General features: G+C 40.3%; 2 protein-coding genes across 2 annotated transcripts in view; one reads left to right on the plus strand and one right to left on the minus strand.

The window, feature by feature from the left end:
* Positions 1 to 7,312, plus strand: part of Spta1 (spectrin, alpha, erythrocytic 1) — a 63,180-nt gene extending 55,868 nt beyond the window's left edge. The window contains exons 38-44 of the mRNA XM_013030508.1: positions 1,182 to 1,199; positions 2,051 to 2,102; positions 3,388 to 3,575; positions 4,554 to 4,607; positions 4,993 to 5,139; positions 6,131 to 6,275; positions 6,762 to 7,312. Of these exons, the coding sequence (XP_012885962.1) occupies positions 1,182 to 1,199; positions 2,051 to 2,102; positions 3,388 to 3,575; positions 4,554 to 4,607; positions 4,993 to 5,139; positions 6,131 to 6,275; positions 6,762 to 6,890 (733 nt within the window). The 3' untranslated portion in view covers positions 6,891 to 7,312. The remainder of the gene's footprint in view (positions 1 to 1,181; positions 1,200 to 2,050; positions 2,103 to 3,387; positions 3,576 to 4,553; positions 4,608 to 4,992; positions 5,140 to 6,130; positions 6,276 to 6,761) is intronic.
* Positions 7,313 to 11,841: 4,529 nt separating this feature from the next.
* LOC105996499 (olfactory receptor 10Z1) lies at positions 11,842 to 12,786 on the minus strand. Its single transcript, XM_013030589.1, has one exon. It carries the CDS (start codon positions 12,784 to 12,786, stop codon positions 11,842 to 11,844), a length of 945 nt encoding a protein of 314 aa, XP_012886043.1.
* Positions 12,787 to 14,122: the final 1,336 nt, after the last annotated feature.

Below are 14,122 nucleotides of genomic sequence, written 5' to 3' on the forward strand. Positions count from 1 at the left end.
GAGATAAGAGTCTCACGGATTTTCCTGTCCGGGCTGGCTTTGAACCGCAAACCTCAGATCTCAGCCTCCTGAGTAGCTAGGATTACAGGCGTGAGCCACCAGCACCCGGCATACGGCATGTGTCTTAAGGAAATGAAGGGGTTTTTATATGATGTAGTCTATGTCCAACTCATGACATTTTGGCTGTTCTTTATGGTCCATTAGAATTTGTTTCTGGATCAGTCCTGGCAAAAATCATGAGAGGGAATTGCTGTCCATCGAGGGCCCTCTCTTCATCCCCCTGATTTTCCTTCAACTGAAGGAAATAATTGCACATCAGAACAATAAAAATCACGTGTATATAATCCATTGTATTTTTTCAAACTACTTCCATATCCATTGTTGTATTTACGTAACCTTCAGAGCTACCTTGAAGAGTACCCAGAGCAGTCGTTACCTCTGCACCTCTGCTCCCAAGAGTGAAAGGAAGTTCAATAGACTACTTGACTTGTTTAAAGGGCACATACATATTTATCCATGCGACTTATACAATACAAAGCAAAAATATGAAGCTGTCATGTTGCCCAACCACCCAAGCTGTCATGAGAATCAAACGGGATAATCTAGGCTAATTATATTAATCAATGTAAAATGATTTGTATGTGAAGATAAATTTTGTCTTGCCTTCTGGGTGATGACCTGGAACAGAATAGATACAAAGGGTGGAATCTATTAGGATAAATGCTCAAAGTTAGTAGACTGTGTCCATTACGTGGGTCAGAATTGTGTTTGTAAAGTATGGCCATCCCTACATTCTCATTGGTAAGGATAAATGAAACAGTGAACAAAGTAAGACCCTGTGTCAGGTCTAGAAAACATCTGATAAAGACCAGATGAAGCACTGAGGCCTCCCCTTGCCTCTGCCTTTTGACCTTTTGTCATACCTTGGCAGTGGATGCTCGGTGCTAAGCACATCCCCTGCATGTGTGTTCTCTGTGCTGAAGCAAAGAGCTTTGTGGAATGCTGAGCTTCTTAAAGGGAGGCCCCCTGGAAATGCATGTGGACAGGTTTATATTTTTTGACTGCAAAAATCTTAGAATGTTCTGTAAACCTGAAGAAATAAGATTATTAAAGTGATCTATATTAATGTATTGTTTCTCTTTTCTTTCTTCTGATTCCTGCTCCATGCTCTCCATATCCAGGGCCTATTTTCTGGATGGGTCAGTATTTTACCTTATCATGTTTTCTTTCTCATGTTATTATGCAAGCATTAGATAAAGAGGCCTCAGTAATGATGCATCATTATCCCATTGTGATCTGATAGTACCTAAGCTAAAATGTATGGTGAGAAATAGGTCATTCTACTTATCCTCCAGCAGGTGGCACCCTGCCTTCATTGTTTCATTGCAGAGTCAACCCTCTGTGTCTAGGTTGCCTGCATCTGTGGATTAGCATAGACTGACAGCATTCATTGCAGCTGATTTTCTGACCTCTGCCCTCATGATTCACATCTCCTGTAGAATAAAGATCCCAAAAAGGGAAAAGAAAATATTCAGAAAGCAAAATGTGTCTGTGAGGAACACATACAGACATTCCCTAAACATTATGAGCTAACAATTACTTTGCAGGATGTTTATATTGTATTTGGCATTATCAATAACCTAGAGATTAGTTAAGGTGTATGGGAAAATATGTGGGTTATATGCAAATCCTGTGCCACTTTATGATACTTGAGGGCCCACCATTTTGGTAGCACATGGATCCTCAAACTAGTTTCCCAAGGGTATCTAAGAATAACTATGTATGAGAACAGACCTAAGAGAGACAAAGTGAAAGCCCTCTTCTAGGCAGAGAAAAATTGGGATAGGCATTACTTCCTTTCTCATTAATCTGGAAAGATTGCCAGAGACGGAAGGATTTGATTACAAAGATTTGGCTTTATGCATCTTTTCAAAACAAGCCAAGTCACTTGGGAGAAGTAGAAGCAGAATAGGTGATTTGAGTTGGTATGTTTGCATGAAATATTGACCTCTGACTGTATGAATAATGTTTCCTCTTGATCTTTAACTAGATCTTTGCTCAAAGAAACAGGAACTCTAGAATCCCAACTGGAAGCAAATAAAGTAAGTAACATTTGTTCAGTAGCTGAAGCTATTGCTAGAATTATTAAGAGTGAAAGGAAAACCACTTAAGAGAAAAACTCTGCTTACATTTCTAGGCAAATATCATCTAAAATCATGAAATGAAGGCTGCCGTCCGACTACACTCTCAATTTGTATCCATAACTATAAGCTACTACTTTGTGGGTATAGCCCTCAGCCTATCAATGTATCAATGTATCAAACTACACAACATAGTTAATATCTACATTCCAAGTTGTTATAATGATGAACAGAACAGATATAAAATTCCCCAGCCTACATCCTGAACACCAGAAAATATCTGCAGCAATTAATGTGATCAAGTGATGTTATCCAACCTAGATTATCTTATCTCCTGACAATTGAACAAGATAATGTTTTTCAATTTTATTTCATTGCCTCTTCTCAGAAAACAAAAAAGTTTAGTTAAATTTAATTTTCTCCTGACAGGAGAAGAGGTTAGATGACTGATAGAATTTGAGAACACAAGTCTTATATGTTTTTTCTCATACATTCCTTCATCATCAGAATCACTTTGCTCCTATTCTTCTTAGGGAACAATATTACTTCATTAGAAAGCCTAGGAAAGATGTAGAAATTTGGCACATAAGGTGCCCACACACATCTGTCCACACTGATGAAGGAGGTCCAGTACTGGACAATGTAGAGCTGATATGAACCTAAGAGCTCAGTCTCAGCCAATAGCATAGATAATTTACAATGTGATCACTGGATGCTGATGATGCCTTGGTCGCAGAAATTCTACTCTTCTTTGTCTGCAGTAGGCAATTGTTCACACTTAGCTATACATGTGAAGAGTATCAGAATGACAGAATTCATCACACCTAAACTTCTCACTATCTTAGAAATGATTGCAGAAGTGAACCAGCTTTCCCAAGTTGCTAATTCTTCATAGAGGGCAAAAAAAAAAAACATCCTGGGGCTGGGAAGGTGGCTCAGTGGTAGAGTGCTTGCCTTGCATGCATGAGGCCCTGGGTTCGATTCCTCAGCACCACGTAAGCAGAAAAAGCCAGAAGTGGGACTGAGGCTCAAGTGGTAGAGTGCTAGCTTTGAGCTGAAGAGCTGAGGGACAGCGCCCAGGCCCAGAGTTCAGGCCCCACGACCGGACCCCCCCAAAAAAAAGCATCCTAAAAATAATCAAAAAGGAGCAATTTAAGAGAAACTCGAGCTAATCCGCATCTTCCCTCTCATCTCTGGGTTTGTAGCTGATGAGACTATCTATCTCTCTTCTCTGTTTTCCCTCCAGAGGAAGCAGAAAGAGATCCAAGCGATGAAGCGCCATCTGACCAAGATTGAGGACCTAGGGGACAACATGGAGGAGGCTCTGATTCTTGACATCAAATACAGCACCATTGGACTGGCCCAGCAGTGGGACCAGCTCCACCAGCTGGGGATGCGAATGCAACACAATCTGGAACAACAAATCCAGGCCAAGTATGGAGGGTCTATAGCCAGGACAGGGAGGGGTGAAGATGGTATTGGGTATTAAGAGCATAACAATGGCTACAGTTTTAAGATCTGTTTTTTAAAAAAAAAAACTGCTTCAGATATAGTACACACACTGGAAAAGCCAGTGTTTTTATTTTCATGGACTCACAGATGGACTTTTTTTTTCAAATAGTGAAATCTATCAGGGAATAAGAGACATTCCTCTCCCCAAGAGAACATTCATTATACGCCCAAATAATATCCAGTTCTTAGAGTCCCTTCATCTGATATTCACAAAGGATTCCATTTTATAAAATTCCATTCAAGAATATAATATCAAAAATAGAAGGAATATTCAAAGTACAGACTAACATGTCAGAAAAATTAATTTTCCTAGGTCAGTTAATTATATCAAGGCACCCTTATGTCTCAATAGCTTTCTGGCAGTATGGGGTTTTATTTGTCCAGGTGAGGAATTGGACAACTTTTTCTCTATTAATAATTAAGTCATTATGAGTCGTATAACTTCCTTTTTATGATATTGGGTTTGAACTCCAGGCCTCTTGCTTGTCAGGCAAGCACTCGACTGTTGAGCCATTCCTCAGGCCCAGGAGTCATGCATCTTTCTGCTGGAACCTTTTATCTCTGCTAATACAGCTGAAGAGCAGCCATAGATAATTTCACACATGAATGAGCATAGCTATGTTCCAATAAAACTTTATTTGTGGACATTAAATTTAAATTTAATAAACATTCATGTTTCATAAAATATTCTTTCAGTGATAGTCAATCATGTAAAAACCCACCATTCTTGGCTCATGGGCTGTATGGAAGCAGATGGCAGGCTGAACATATTTTGCTTGCCTCTGAGATTGATGAATCTAACAGTATATTTCCATTCTAATTCTCTTTCGTATGGCATGTCTCTTGCTATTTTTCTGTTTTAGTTGATGGGTTAATTTCTGTGGGATTTTTTTCTTTCAGAGATACCATAGGTGTGAGTGAGGAGACACTAAAGGAGTTTAGCACCACTTATAAGTGAGTATAACTTCAGAGTTGACTGACACTTTGTTTACCTGCGCAATCTTCATAAGTTTACAAATGACTAATAGTTTTCTCTGTGTGGTTGCATGGGATCTTAAAATGAAGATCTAGATATATGTAAGTGCTTTCAGTCATTGATTTAAATATAATGTCTGTGAGACTCCAGGAGTTGGAAAACACATCTCATTTATGCTCTGTGCTTTATGATTTTCTTCCTATTCATCATGTTTAAAAAAATGTACAGCAATACAAACAGACAGGTTGAGTTCTCTGAAAACAATGACACGTTAATAACTCTCTAGTTGATTCAATAAGGTCTATTCTTTCCTTCTGTAACTTGATGTTCTTTTGAGCTTCATAAAATGTTTTCACCCTTTAGACACTTTGATGAGAATTTGACAGGGCGCTTGAGTCACAAAGATTTCCGATCCTGCCTGAGAGGACTCAACTATTATTTGCCCATGGTGGAGGAGGATGAACCCGAGCCCAAGTTTCAAAAGTTCCTGGATGCTGTGGATCCAAGCAGGTAAACGGAGGACCACAGGTCAACAGAACAGTCATCGGGGCTTGGAAGGAATCTATCAGCAAGTAAACTGTTGATCATGCATGCAATTCATTCCTTTGGAAAAGAATTTGGAAAAGAATTGGGCATCTCTTGGTGTTCTTTCAAAGCTAGCTCAGAAGTAACACTAACTGTTACTGAAATTCTAGCTCTGCAACTTGCCCAATTCATGACAAATGGTTGATCTATGAGTTTTAGCTGGCTGTAAGCACAGGACTTAAGAGTCCTTTCATGTATGGGAGATTTGGAGGGAAATATGCATGACTCAAAGGCATGGAGGGTGGAATTGTGTGGACTTGTAGGGGAGCAGCAGAGTTATACATAAATCAAGCCATTATGACAGATTAATTCTTTCTGATCATTAAATATAGAAGAAAACCAGAAATGATTTAAGTACCTGGGGCTGGTGATGGTAGAACATTCTGGAACTGTTTCTATAGAAACAGTCCGGAGTTTAAGAAACAGTGTTTATTTGTCTAAGGGAGTGAGGAGGGGGTTCAGAATAGCCACACTACCAGACATCTTATTTGAAGGAGGACCGTGGAGGTTCAGACTTCCTTCTGCCTCTGCAACCCTGTTTAGGACAGGGCTCTGCTTCTGTCTTTGGAAGCTACATCTCTCTGTCTGTCTGTCTCTCTCTCTCTCTCTCTCTGTGTCTCTGTGTCTGTCTCTTTCCTTCTCTCTCCTCTCTCTCTCCTCTAACTCCTTGCCTTTCCTCTCTCTCCTCCCTCTATCTCTCCCCCTCTCTTCTCTCCATCTCTCTTCTCTCTCTCCTCTTTTCTCCTTCTACCTCTCTCCTCTTTCCTCTCTCTCTCTACTCTTTCTCTTCCTTCTCTTTCTCTCTCTCCTTTCTCTCTTCTCTCTACTGTCCTCTCTCCTCACTCTTTTCTCTCTCCTCTCTCCTCTCTCGCTCCCTTTCCCCTCCCCCTTCATCTTCTTCTTACTCTCCTCACAGGAAGGGCTATATCTCCCTGGAAGACTATACATCATTCCTGATTGACAAGGAATCGGAGAATATCAAGACCAGCGATGACATAGAGAGTGCTTTCCAAGCCTTGGCAGAGGGCAAGGCCTATATCACCAAAGAGGACTTGAAGCAGGTCAGATTCCCATGGCTTCTGCTACTACTATGCATTCATCATAATCTAGATTTGGGCCATCTTGTTACTGGTTGCCTGCTTTGAAGGCCTCTGGCAATCTGGCCACTTGTTCTCCTCAGATCTCCTCTTTCACAGAATGCCACTTGTCTGGGCCACTTCATTCTGTTTTCATCTAGCTGAAAAACAGAGTGGTTCTCTGACTGTCAGAGTTCATTCAAAACTTGCAACTCAGTTTTAAGGCTGCTTCTTGCCACTTTCATTTAATGAGATAAATCTAAGAAGTGAGAAGTAGAAATAGAGTGGATGAGCTCTATATTGGTCTTATTCACTGAAAATCATACATTTTTAAGGGTATAACAGAAACAGGGCTTTTTTCTTCTTTCAAAGGTTCTCCACCTATCACATTTCCAGCACATTAGAAACCAAGGGGATGCATCTAGTTGAATCTCAGTGACTATATCTTTATCTTTTTTCTTTTCTTTGCAGGCCCTAACCCCGGAACAGGTGTCATTCTGTACCATCCATATGCAGCAATACATGGACCCACGAGGTCGAGGTCATCCTGCCGGCTATGACTACGTGGGCTTTACCAATTCCTTCTTTGGCAACGCATAAGAAGATCGTAGAAAAGTTTGGTGTGGTGGGAAGTATTGGGTTTGAAGCGGACAGGCAAGTGTGGAGGGTGAAAAGACTCTGTGTGTGTGTGTGTGTGTGTGTGTGTGTGTATTATGCTAAGCCTGGGGGGAGGGGTGTGGAGCTAATAGAGATGTTGAAGAACAACTCCTCTCCTGGTCACTATTAGGAAATTCCAAAGTCTTTATTTTTTATTCATTGTATTCTGCATATTTTTATCATTTTGGCATGTTTTCATTATAGGATGAAGCATTTCTTTTTTAAAGAGAGGTTAACTGTTTCTGCCCCAATTGGGATTCTGCATTTCTGAGAACTATACTATTATCTAAATATGGGCAGATAATTAGACTGTGATAAACAGCCATAATAAACTACAAATAAAACCTAAAATGACTTACAACTTATTTTTAGAGTGTGCTTGAATTTTTATAGTTTAAAAGTAGTATATTTGATACCAGGAATCTAGGATATTTTTGTTTGTGAAATGAAGCTAAACACCTGTTTTTTTCTTAATTTGGTCCCTTTCCATTCTGTGCCATTAGAGTTGATGTCATTACTCTCAGAATGACAAAATTGCAGCATGACAGGATTCCTCCATCTTGTCTTCCAACCCCCTGAGTTCACTCTTTATTTCAATGTGATAAAAATAACATCTGTGTCTATTTGTTTCCATATCCTGTTACAGTAAGGCTCAGTAGAAATGTTTTAAAAAATGATTAACTAAGGGGAAAAAAAAAACAGGAGATGGAACTGAATCCAGGAATCTTCAGGAGAGATTTGGTATGAGTAGGTTCAAATACCAGCATTTGGATCTGATTTATACAAGTTACTGGTGTAATTTGCTGGTGAGAATTCTTGGGGCTTTTTTGTTGCTGTCTTGGTATGTTTGTTTTTGCCTTGTGTAAAACTGCTAGTATCCTGCACACACAGCCTTTATCTCCCAATGAATACTGCCCCTGGACAACCATCTTAAAAGTCAATTCTTTCCTCTTGTAGTGATTAATCCTTTTTTAGGGGAGATTTTTCTAGGAAAAAATCTTGTCACAGGAGTCACTTGAAAAAAAACTTATTTCCAACTAAAAAAATTTTACCCATAATAACATTTAACTATTTTATTGGTTTATATAAGAGGAACCAAATACAATGACATCTAACAATCAAGAAAAAACTTTGAAAATTAATGACAAGTTTTTAAATATACATGATTACAAGTCATCAGAAATTTTACAATTGCCAACAATATAGTCAAATAGGCCATGGAGAATCAATATCATCTAATATCACAATTACCAAGTATGGACTTTCTAAAACTTTGCATGTTGAGAATATCAAAGAAAAGAGAGGCCAGGCACTGATGGCTCATGCCTGTAATCCTAGCTACTCAGGAGGCTGAGATCTGAGGATCACAGTTCAAAGCCAGCCGGTGCAGGAAAGTGCATGAGACTCATCTCCAATAAACCACTAGAAAACCGGAAGTGGCGCTATGGCTCAAGTGGTAAAGCACTCTTCTTGAGCTGAAGAGTGCAGGGACAGTGCCCAAGCCCAGATTTCAAGCCCCACAACCGACAAAAAAAAAAAGAAAGAAAGAAAAAGAAAAAAAAAGAAAGAAAAGAGAGGATGGTTGCAGTCCCTGTTCCAAGCTTGCCAAGGGTTTTTAGGCTAAAATCAGATTATGAGGAATGTGGTCAGTAAAATGTGTTCTCTAAGGCAAAGAACAATTACAAAAGGGATTGAATAATACCGCCAGGAACTGCAATGATTATCTAAAAAAGCAATAAGAAGAATGCCATAAGAAGCTCTTAACTATCAGCTTCATACAGCTCAGATTCAGACTCTGATCTACATACTACACTCAAGCAAAAAGGAAAAAAAGGAACATTGGAACCAATTACATAAACTAGAAGCTATAAATAGTTTAGTATCATAACAACTAGAATTTGTATCAAATATCCTTCTTGATCTCAGAGGTAATTTCCTTCCAATGAATACTCATCTTTTCCTGACCTTCTCACTACTGACTTCATGCAGTACTCCTTGCCTTCACTTTGCTAATGGTCTCCTTTATAACTTACATATTAGCGTCTGTCCCTGAGCCTCAGACTATGGCTGCATCCTTGGTTTTTTTTTTCTTTCTTGATTCCTACTGCTTCGTTGGCTTTCAAAGTTATTTCATTTCTAGTAGAGCACTTCTCGTTAACATCTGTGAAACTCTCTGGTACCTTTCATCTCCTTTTCTTGTTTCCATGTTCTGCCTATATACAACTGGACTTACTTCCAGCATTTTATCCTCCCAAGTCTCTGGGATGTAGATCCAGTCAGACACAATGCCAGAGTGATGGCATATGATACTTACTGATCCCTCTGCCTCATGAAATACAAGATGCTGGACGTTGCTAGAATCAATTAGCAAAATGATTTGGCATCCTAAAGTGATATTTTCTAGAAGCACCAAATAAAAATAGCATTGTGCACTTAATGTGTAACTGACTTTTTTCTAAGGGCATTATAATAATCTTCATCAAAAAAGCTCTATCAAAGAGAGATTATTATCATTCCATTTTTGCAATGGGGGTCATAAAGTATTTTTTAAAAACAAGGTGACAAGACTATGCTTAAAACTCAGCAAGTCCTGGGCTGGGTAGGTGGCTCAGTAGTAGAGCGCTTGCCTTGCATGCATGAGGCCCTGGGTTCCATTCCTCAACACCACATAAGCAGAAAAAAAAAAAAAGCTGGCAGTGGCACTGTGGCTCAAGTGGTAGAGTGCTAGCCTTGAGCTGAAGAGCTGAGGGACAGCGCCCAGGCCCAGAGTTCAGGCCCCATGATCAGACACCCCCCCCAAAAAAAAAACCCAAAAAACTCAGCAAGTCCTGTCTCCACTGGGCTGCTACTCAGAGGTGACTGCCTTGGAGAAAGCTGCAACAGGACTTGAATTGCAATATGTGGAAGTGGAAAGCAAGACATAATTCTGTGTGTGTGTGTGTGTGTGTGAGAGAGAGAGAGAGAGAGAGAAAGAGCTTGCCCTTTCAAACATATGGTCAAATCCTTACCTAGCATATGAAATTTGAATCATTTGGGGAGATTTTGTAGATTTATTTCTGCTATCTCTATCTCCAATCAATGATGTCAAGATCTGAAGGGATAAAACCTATGAATATCTATTTTTAAAATCCCCCAAGTGGTTTTTTAACCCTTCCTTACTTAAAATTGCTGCATTTGGTAGTAAATAGATATTTGAATATTACTTAATAATTCTTGGAACAACCTTAGTCTACCATTAGTCAGGGTGTATCCGTGGCCTGTTATGCTGCGTGGTCTGAATAGGCCATGGAAATGAACTTGCTGAAACAGCCCCAGTGCAATGGGGGGGGGGAGGGGTGGCAGCCTAAGATGACCTTCTTCCTCCGACCCGGACCCGTTCTGCCATCTGACTTGAATTTGCTTACTTTTCTCTAGCTTATTCTTTTCTCTATACTTAAGCCTCTGCCTCTCTTTAAGAAGATGACAATGGATGTCTTATTTATCCTCTTACCTCTGGTTTCTCCCTGCTGAAATCCATCAGCCTCCGTTCTACTAAGGTTAATCTTGTTCAGTCACTTCACGGACGCTGTTCTACTCTCTGCTCAAAGCTTTACTGTGTCCTGTCTCCTCAAAATGATCTGTCTGAAACAAGGTTTTCAACTGTCACCCATACCCTGCAAAAAAAAGTAATCTCAACCCAAGCAACTTTCTCAGAAGCATTTTGAGCCTTTTCAGCCCCTTTGTAAAATTCATATATTCTATTACCATCTAGAATCTGATTGTTCTGTACTTCCTCTGTCACCAGTCAAGATCCATCCTTTAGGGCAAGTTCAAGTACTACCTTTGGCATGGAGCCTTCTTTGATTCTCACCCTGGAGTAACCCTTACCAAAGTAAAAGCCAGCATCATTTTTCATAACATATTGTTAGTAAAAGATGAGATTGACCCAAGTATTACGCTAAGTTATTTATATGAATGATGCTTTTTCTTTGAGAACACAAACTTTCAGGCTAAAAACATTTCACAGATGAAGGCTTTGAAGCTGACAAAGGTTAAGCAAAATATCTAGGGTTGCTCAGATTGTTAGTGCAAAAGCTTATGTTTGAACTCCTACCTAAGAGCTGTGGGAATTCACTACACTTTTGCTCATTCCTAATAGTTCCTGGAACCACATAGGAAACAATGTAGGTAGAAAGTGCCATAGGTAGAGCAGATTCAAAAAGATAACACCCATATTAGGTAATGACCCCAGAGTTCTTGATACAAGAGAGCACCAGTAATTATCAAGGAAGATAGGAAAATTAGATTTTCTGAAATAGAATCTATCCAGCTTAGCTTAAAATGGGGAAAGTAAAATAATGAGATAGTTTAAGATCTAAGTTATGTAAATGATAAAAGACACCTAGTGGAAGACAAAGAGAACCTGTATTTCCATTTTTCAAGGTATCAAGCTAATCTGCCAAACTTCTATTCACCGAATTTCAGATCTTCAAAGAACATTACAACTCAAAGGGTCTAAATATTTTTGAATCTTCTAAGTGTCCCTGATAAAAACTCCCACCTGTTCTTCCTTGAATGCTCCAAACTTCCTCATTCTGTTCAGCTGAGTTGGAAAATTAACAGTGATCTTCACGCATTAAGAAAACTCTATTTCTTAATGGGCTTCAGTAACTAGGGGTGATATCTGTGAAGATTAATGTAAAAATTCAGATTTTTTGAGCTCACACTTACCAAAATAGGAAGTCCTGTCTGTCTCTGCATTCTCAAGCAACTTGGGAGGAAGGGCCCCTCAGGCTGAGGTGGTCCCGGGGGCCGTGGCCAGGACAGTTGGGGCCTGACACCTGGAATTCCTGGCCCACTGGACTGGGTCTGTCTGGTCTGTGACACAGAGAAGAATGACTCTTTGGACTTGCCTTCATCCTTTTCCCAATAAGTTCCCCCGGAAAGCATTTCTCAGAGCTGTCTGCACAGCCCGATTCCTTAGACTGTAAACGATGGGATTGAGCAGCGGGGTTGCTACAGTGTAAGTGACAGCAATAAGCTGATCCCGCTCCAGAGAGTAGCTGGCTTTGGGCCTCAGGTACATGAAAGAAGCACAGCCATAGTGGATAATGACGACTGTGAGATGCGAGGCACAGGTGGAGAAAGCCTTCTTCCTCCCCTCAGCAGAGGGCATCCTCAGGATGGCCACCAGGATGTAGGCATAGGAGATGGTGATGAAGAAGAAGGAGACCAAGAGGACCAGCAGACTGAGGATGAGGATCCCCAGCTCACTCAGTCCTGTATCCCCACAGGCAAGGCTTAACACTGGCGGTGTGTCACAAAAAAAATGCTGGATCTCATGGGAACTGCAAAACGAGAGGCGGAAAATGACCAGTGTCATCCCCAATCCAAAAAGATAGCCACTCAGGAAGGAGACACCCACTAGCTGGGCACAGAGGATGGGATTCATGCGGCTGGCATAGTGCAGTGGGGCACAGATGGCCACATACCTGTCAAAGCCCATGACAGACAAAAGGAAGCAATTGGTACAAGCCCATGAAGCAGAGAAAAACATCTGGGTAGCACAACCCACATAAGAAATAGCCTGGTCCCCCATAGCCAGGCCAGACAGCATCCTAGGAATGATACCCAAAGTGTAGCAAGTCTCAGAGAAGGAGAGGAAGGACAGGAAGAGGTACATGGGGGTGTGTAAATGGTTATCTAGCCTGATCACTATGATGATGAAGACATTGCTGGTCAGGGTGATGAGATACAAAGAAAGGAACAAGACAAATAGCAAGACTTGCAATTGCCCAAAACTGGAGAAGCCCAGAAAGACAAAGCCACGCCACCACGTCGTTACATTGGGCTGCACCATTCTCAGTGGTTTTCCTGATTCCTTCCACCATGCCAGGAGATGGCTGGCTTCTTTAAGATGAAGATGGGATGGGTTCTCGTTTCCTTTGTGCCTTTTTTAACTGGAAAAGGAAAGGTTTAATTTAGACAGCAGAAAAGGCTGGTTAACATTAAAAAAAATGTATAGGATCCACTCTTACGCATGTATGTGCATAAGTAGACATCTCACACATTGGTGTGTAAACACACACAAACATGTGACTACATATATGCAGTCAAGCATATTCAAAGCACTCACATATAATCATACATATTTTTACACATTCAAAATTATGCAGAACACATTTATCCCAATTACTAGTTCCGCAAGTATATCAGCCCTGCCTTGGCACGGAAAGGGCATATGCACTCATCCACAAACAGATGTGAAGATACATGCATCCCATACACATGAATACAAACTTCATTTGTAAGGTACACATTTAGATACACACAGAGTGTAGATGGGAGATTTCATAAATATAATATTATAGATCAGGCAATAAAAGCCAAGAGAAGTGGAGTTACTTTCCTAAGATCACACAGAAGCAGGACAAAAGAACAAATATGGTGGATTCTGATCTAACATTACCATCCCTTCCCCTACAATGATAACATTCCCTTCACACTCTGGTCTGGTACACTTATTAGCACAAATGTAGATTGAGAAACATCTGTTCCATATTAATTGATTGTAACTAATCCCTTTCTTGTATCATTTTTATCCTTTCCAAATTTCTTAGGTTGATAGAGCAAGCCCTTTTCTTGTGTTGACTATAAGGTGAAACAACAGCATCAGCAGCAATCTCTTGTTTCCATTTCTTGGAGTTCATTTTGAAAAATATTATTTTTAAAATTTTTCTTCTAAAGGTGATGTACAGAGGGATTACAGTTACATTTCTTTTAAGTGTTACCCACTCCTTCATTTTCTACCACTCCCCCTCAACTATCCTCATTTCCAACGTAAGTATCACTGTTGCATTGGTTCACTCTTTGTCTCACTATTTCTTTTTTTTACTTTTTTTATTGTGAACATACTGTACAGAGGGGTTACAATTACATGGGCAAGATAAGGAGTACATTTCTTATCAAGCATTGCAGCCTCCTCCTTTGTTTACCCTTCACATCCCTTCCCAGCCTCCCCCGCCCCCCCACCCAATCCTCCCCCCCACCCAATCCTCCCCCCCACCAAAGTTGCAAAGTTCATTTTCGACATGACAACTTGTACCTCTCATTGTTGCAACGGGTTGTCTCACTATTTCTGCATTTCCCCTTCCCCTCCTCAAATAAAATAAACATATACAAGACAAAGGGTACAG

This window comes from Dipodomys ordii, unplaced genomic scaffold (assembly GCF_000151885.1).
Source record: "Dipodomys ordii isolate 6190 unplaced genomic scaffold, Dord_2.0 Scaffold131, whole genome shotgun sequence".
Taxonomy (NCBI): domain Eukaryota; kingdom Metazoa; phylum Chordata; class Mammalia; order Rodentia; family Heteromyidae; genus Dipodomys; species Dipodomys ordii.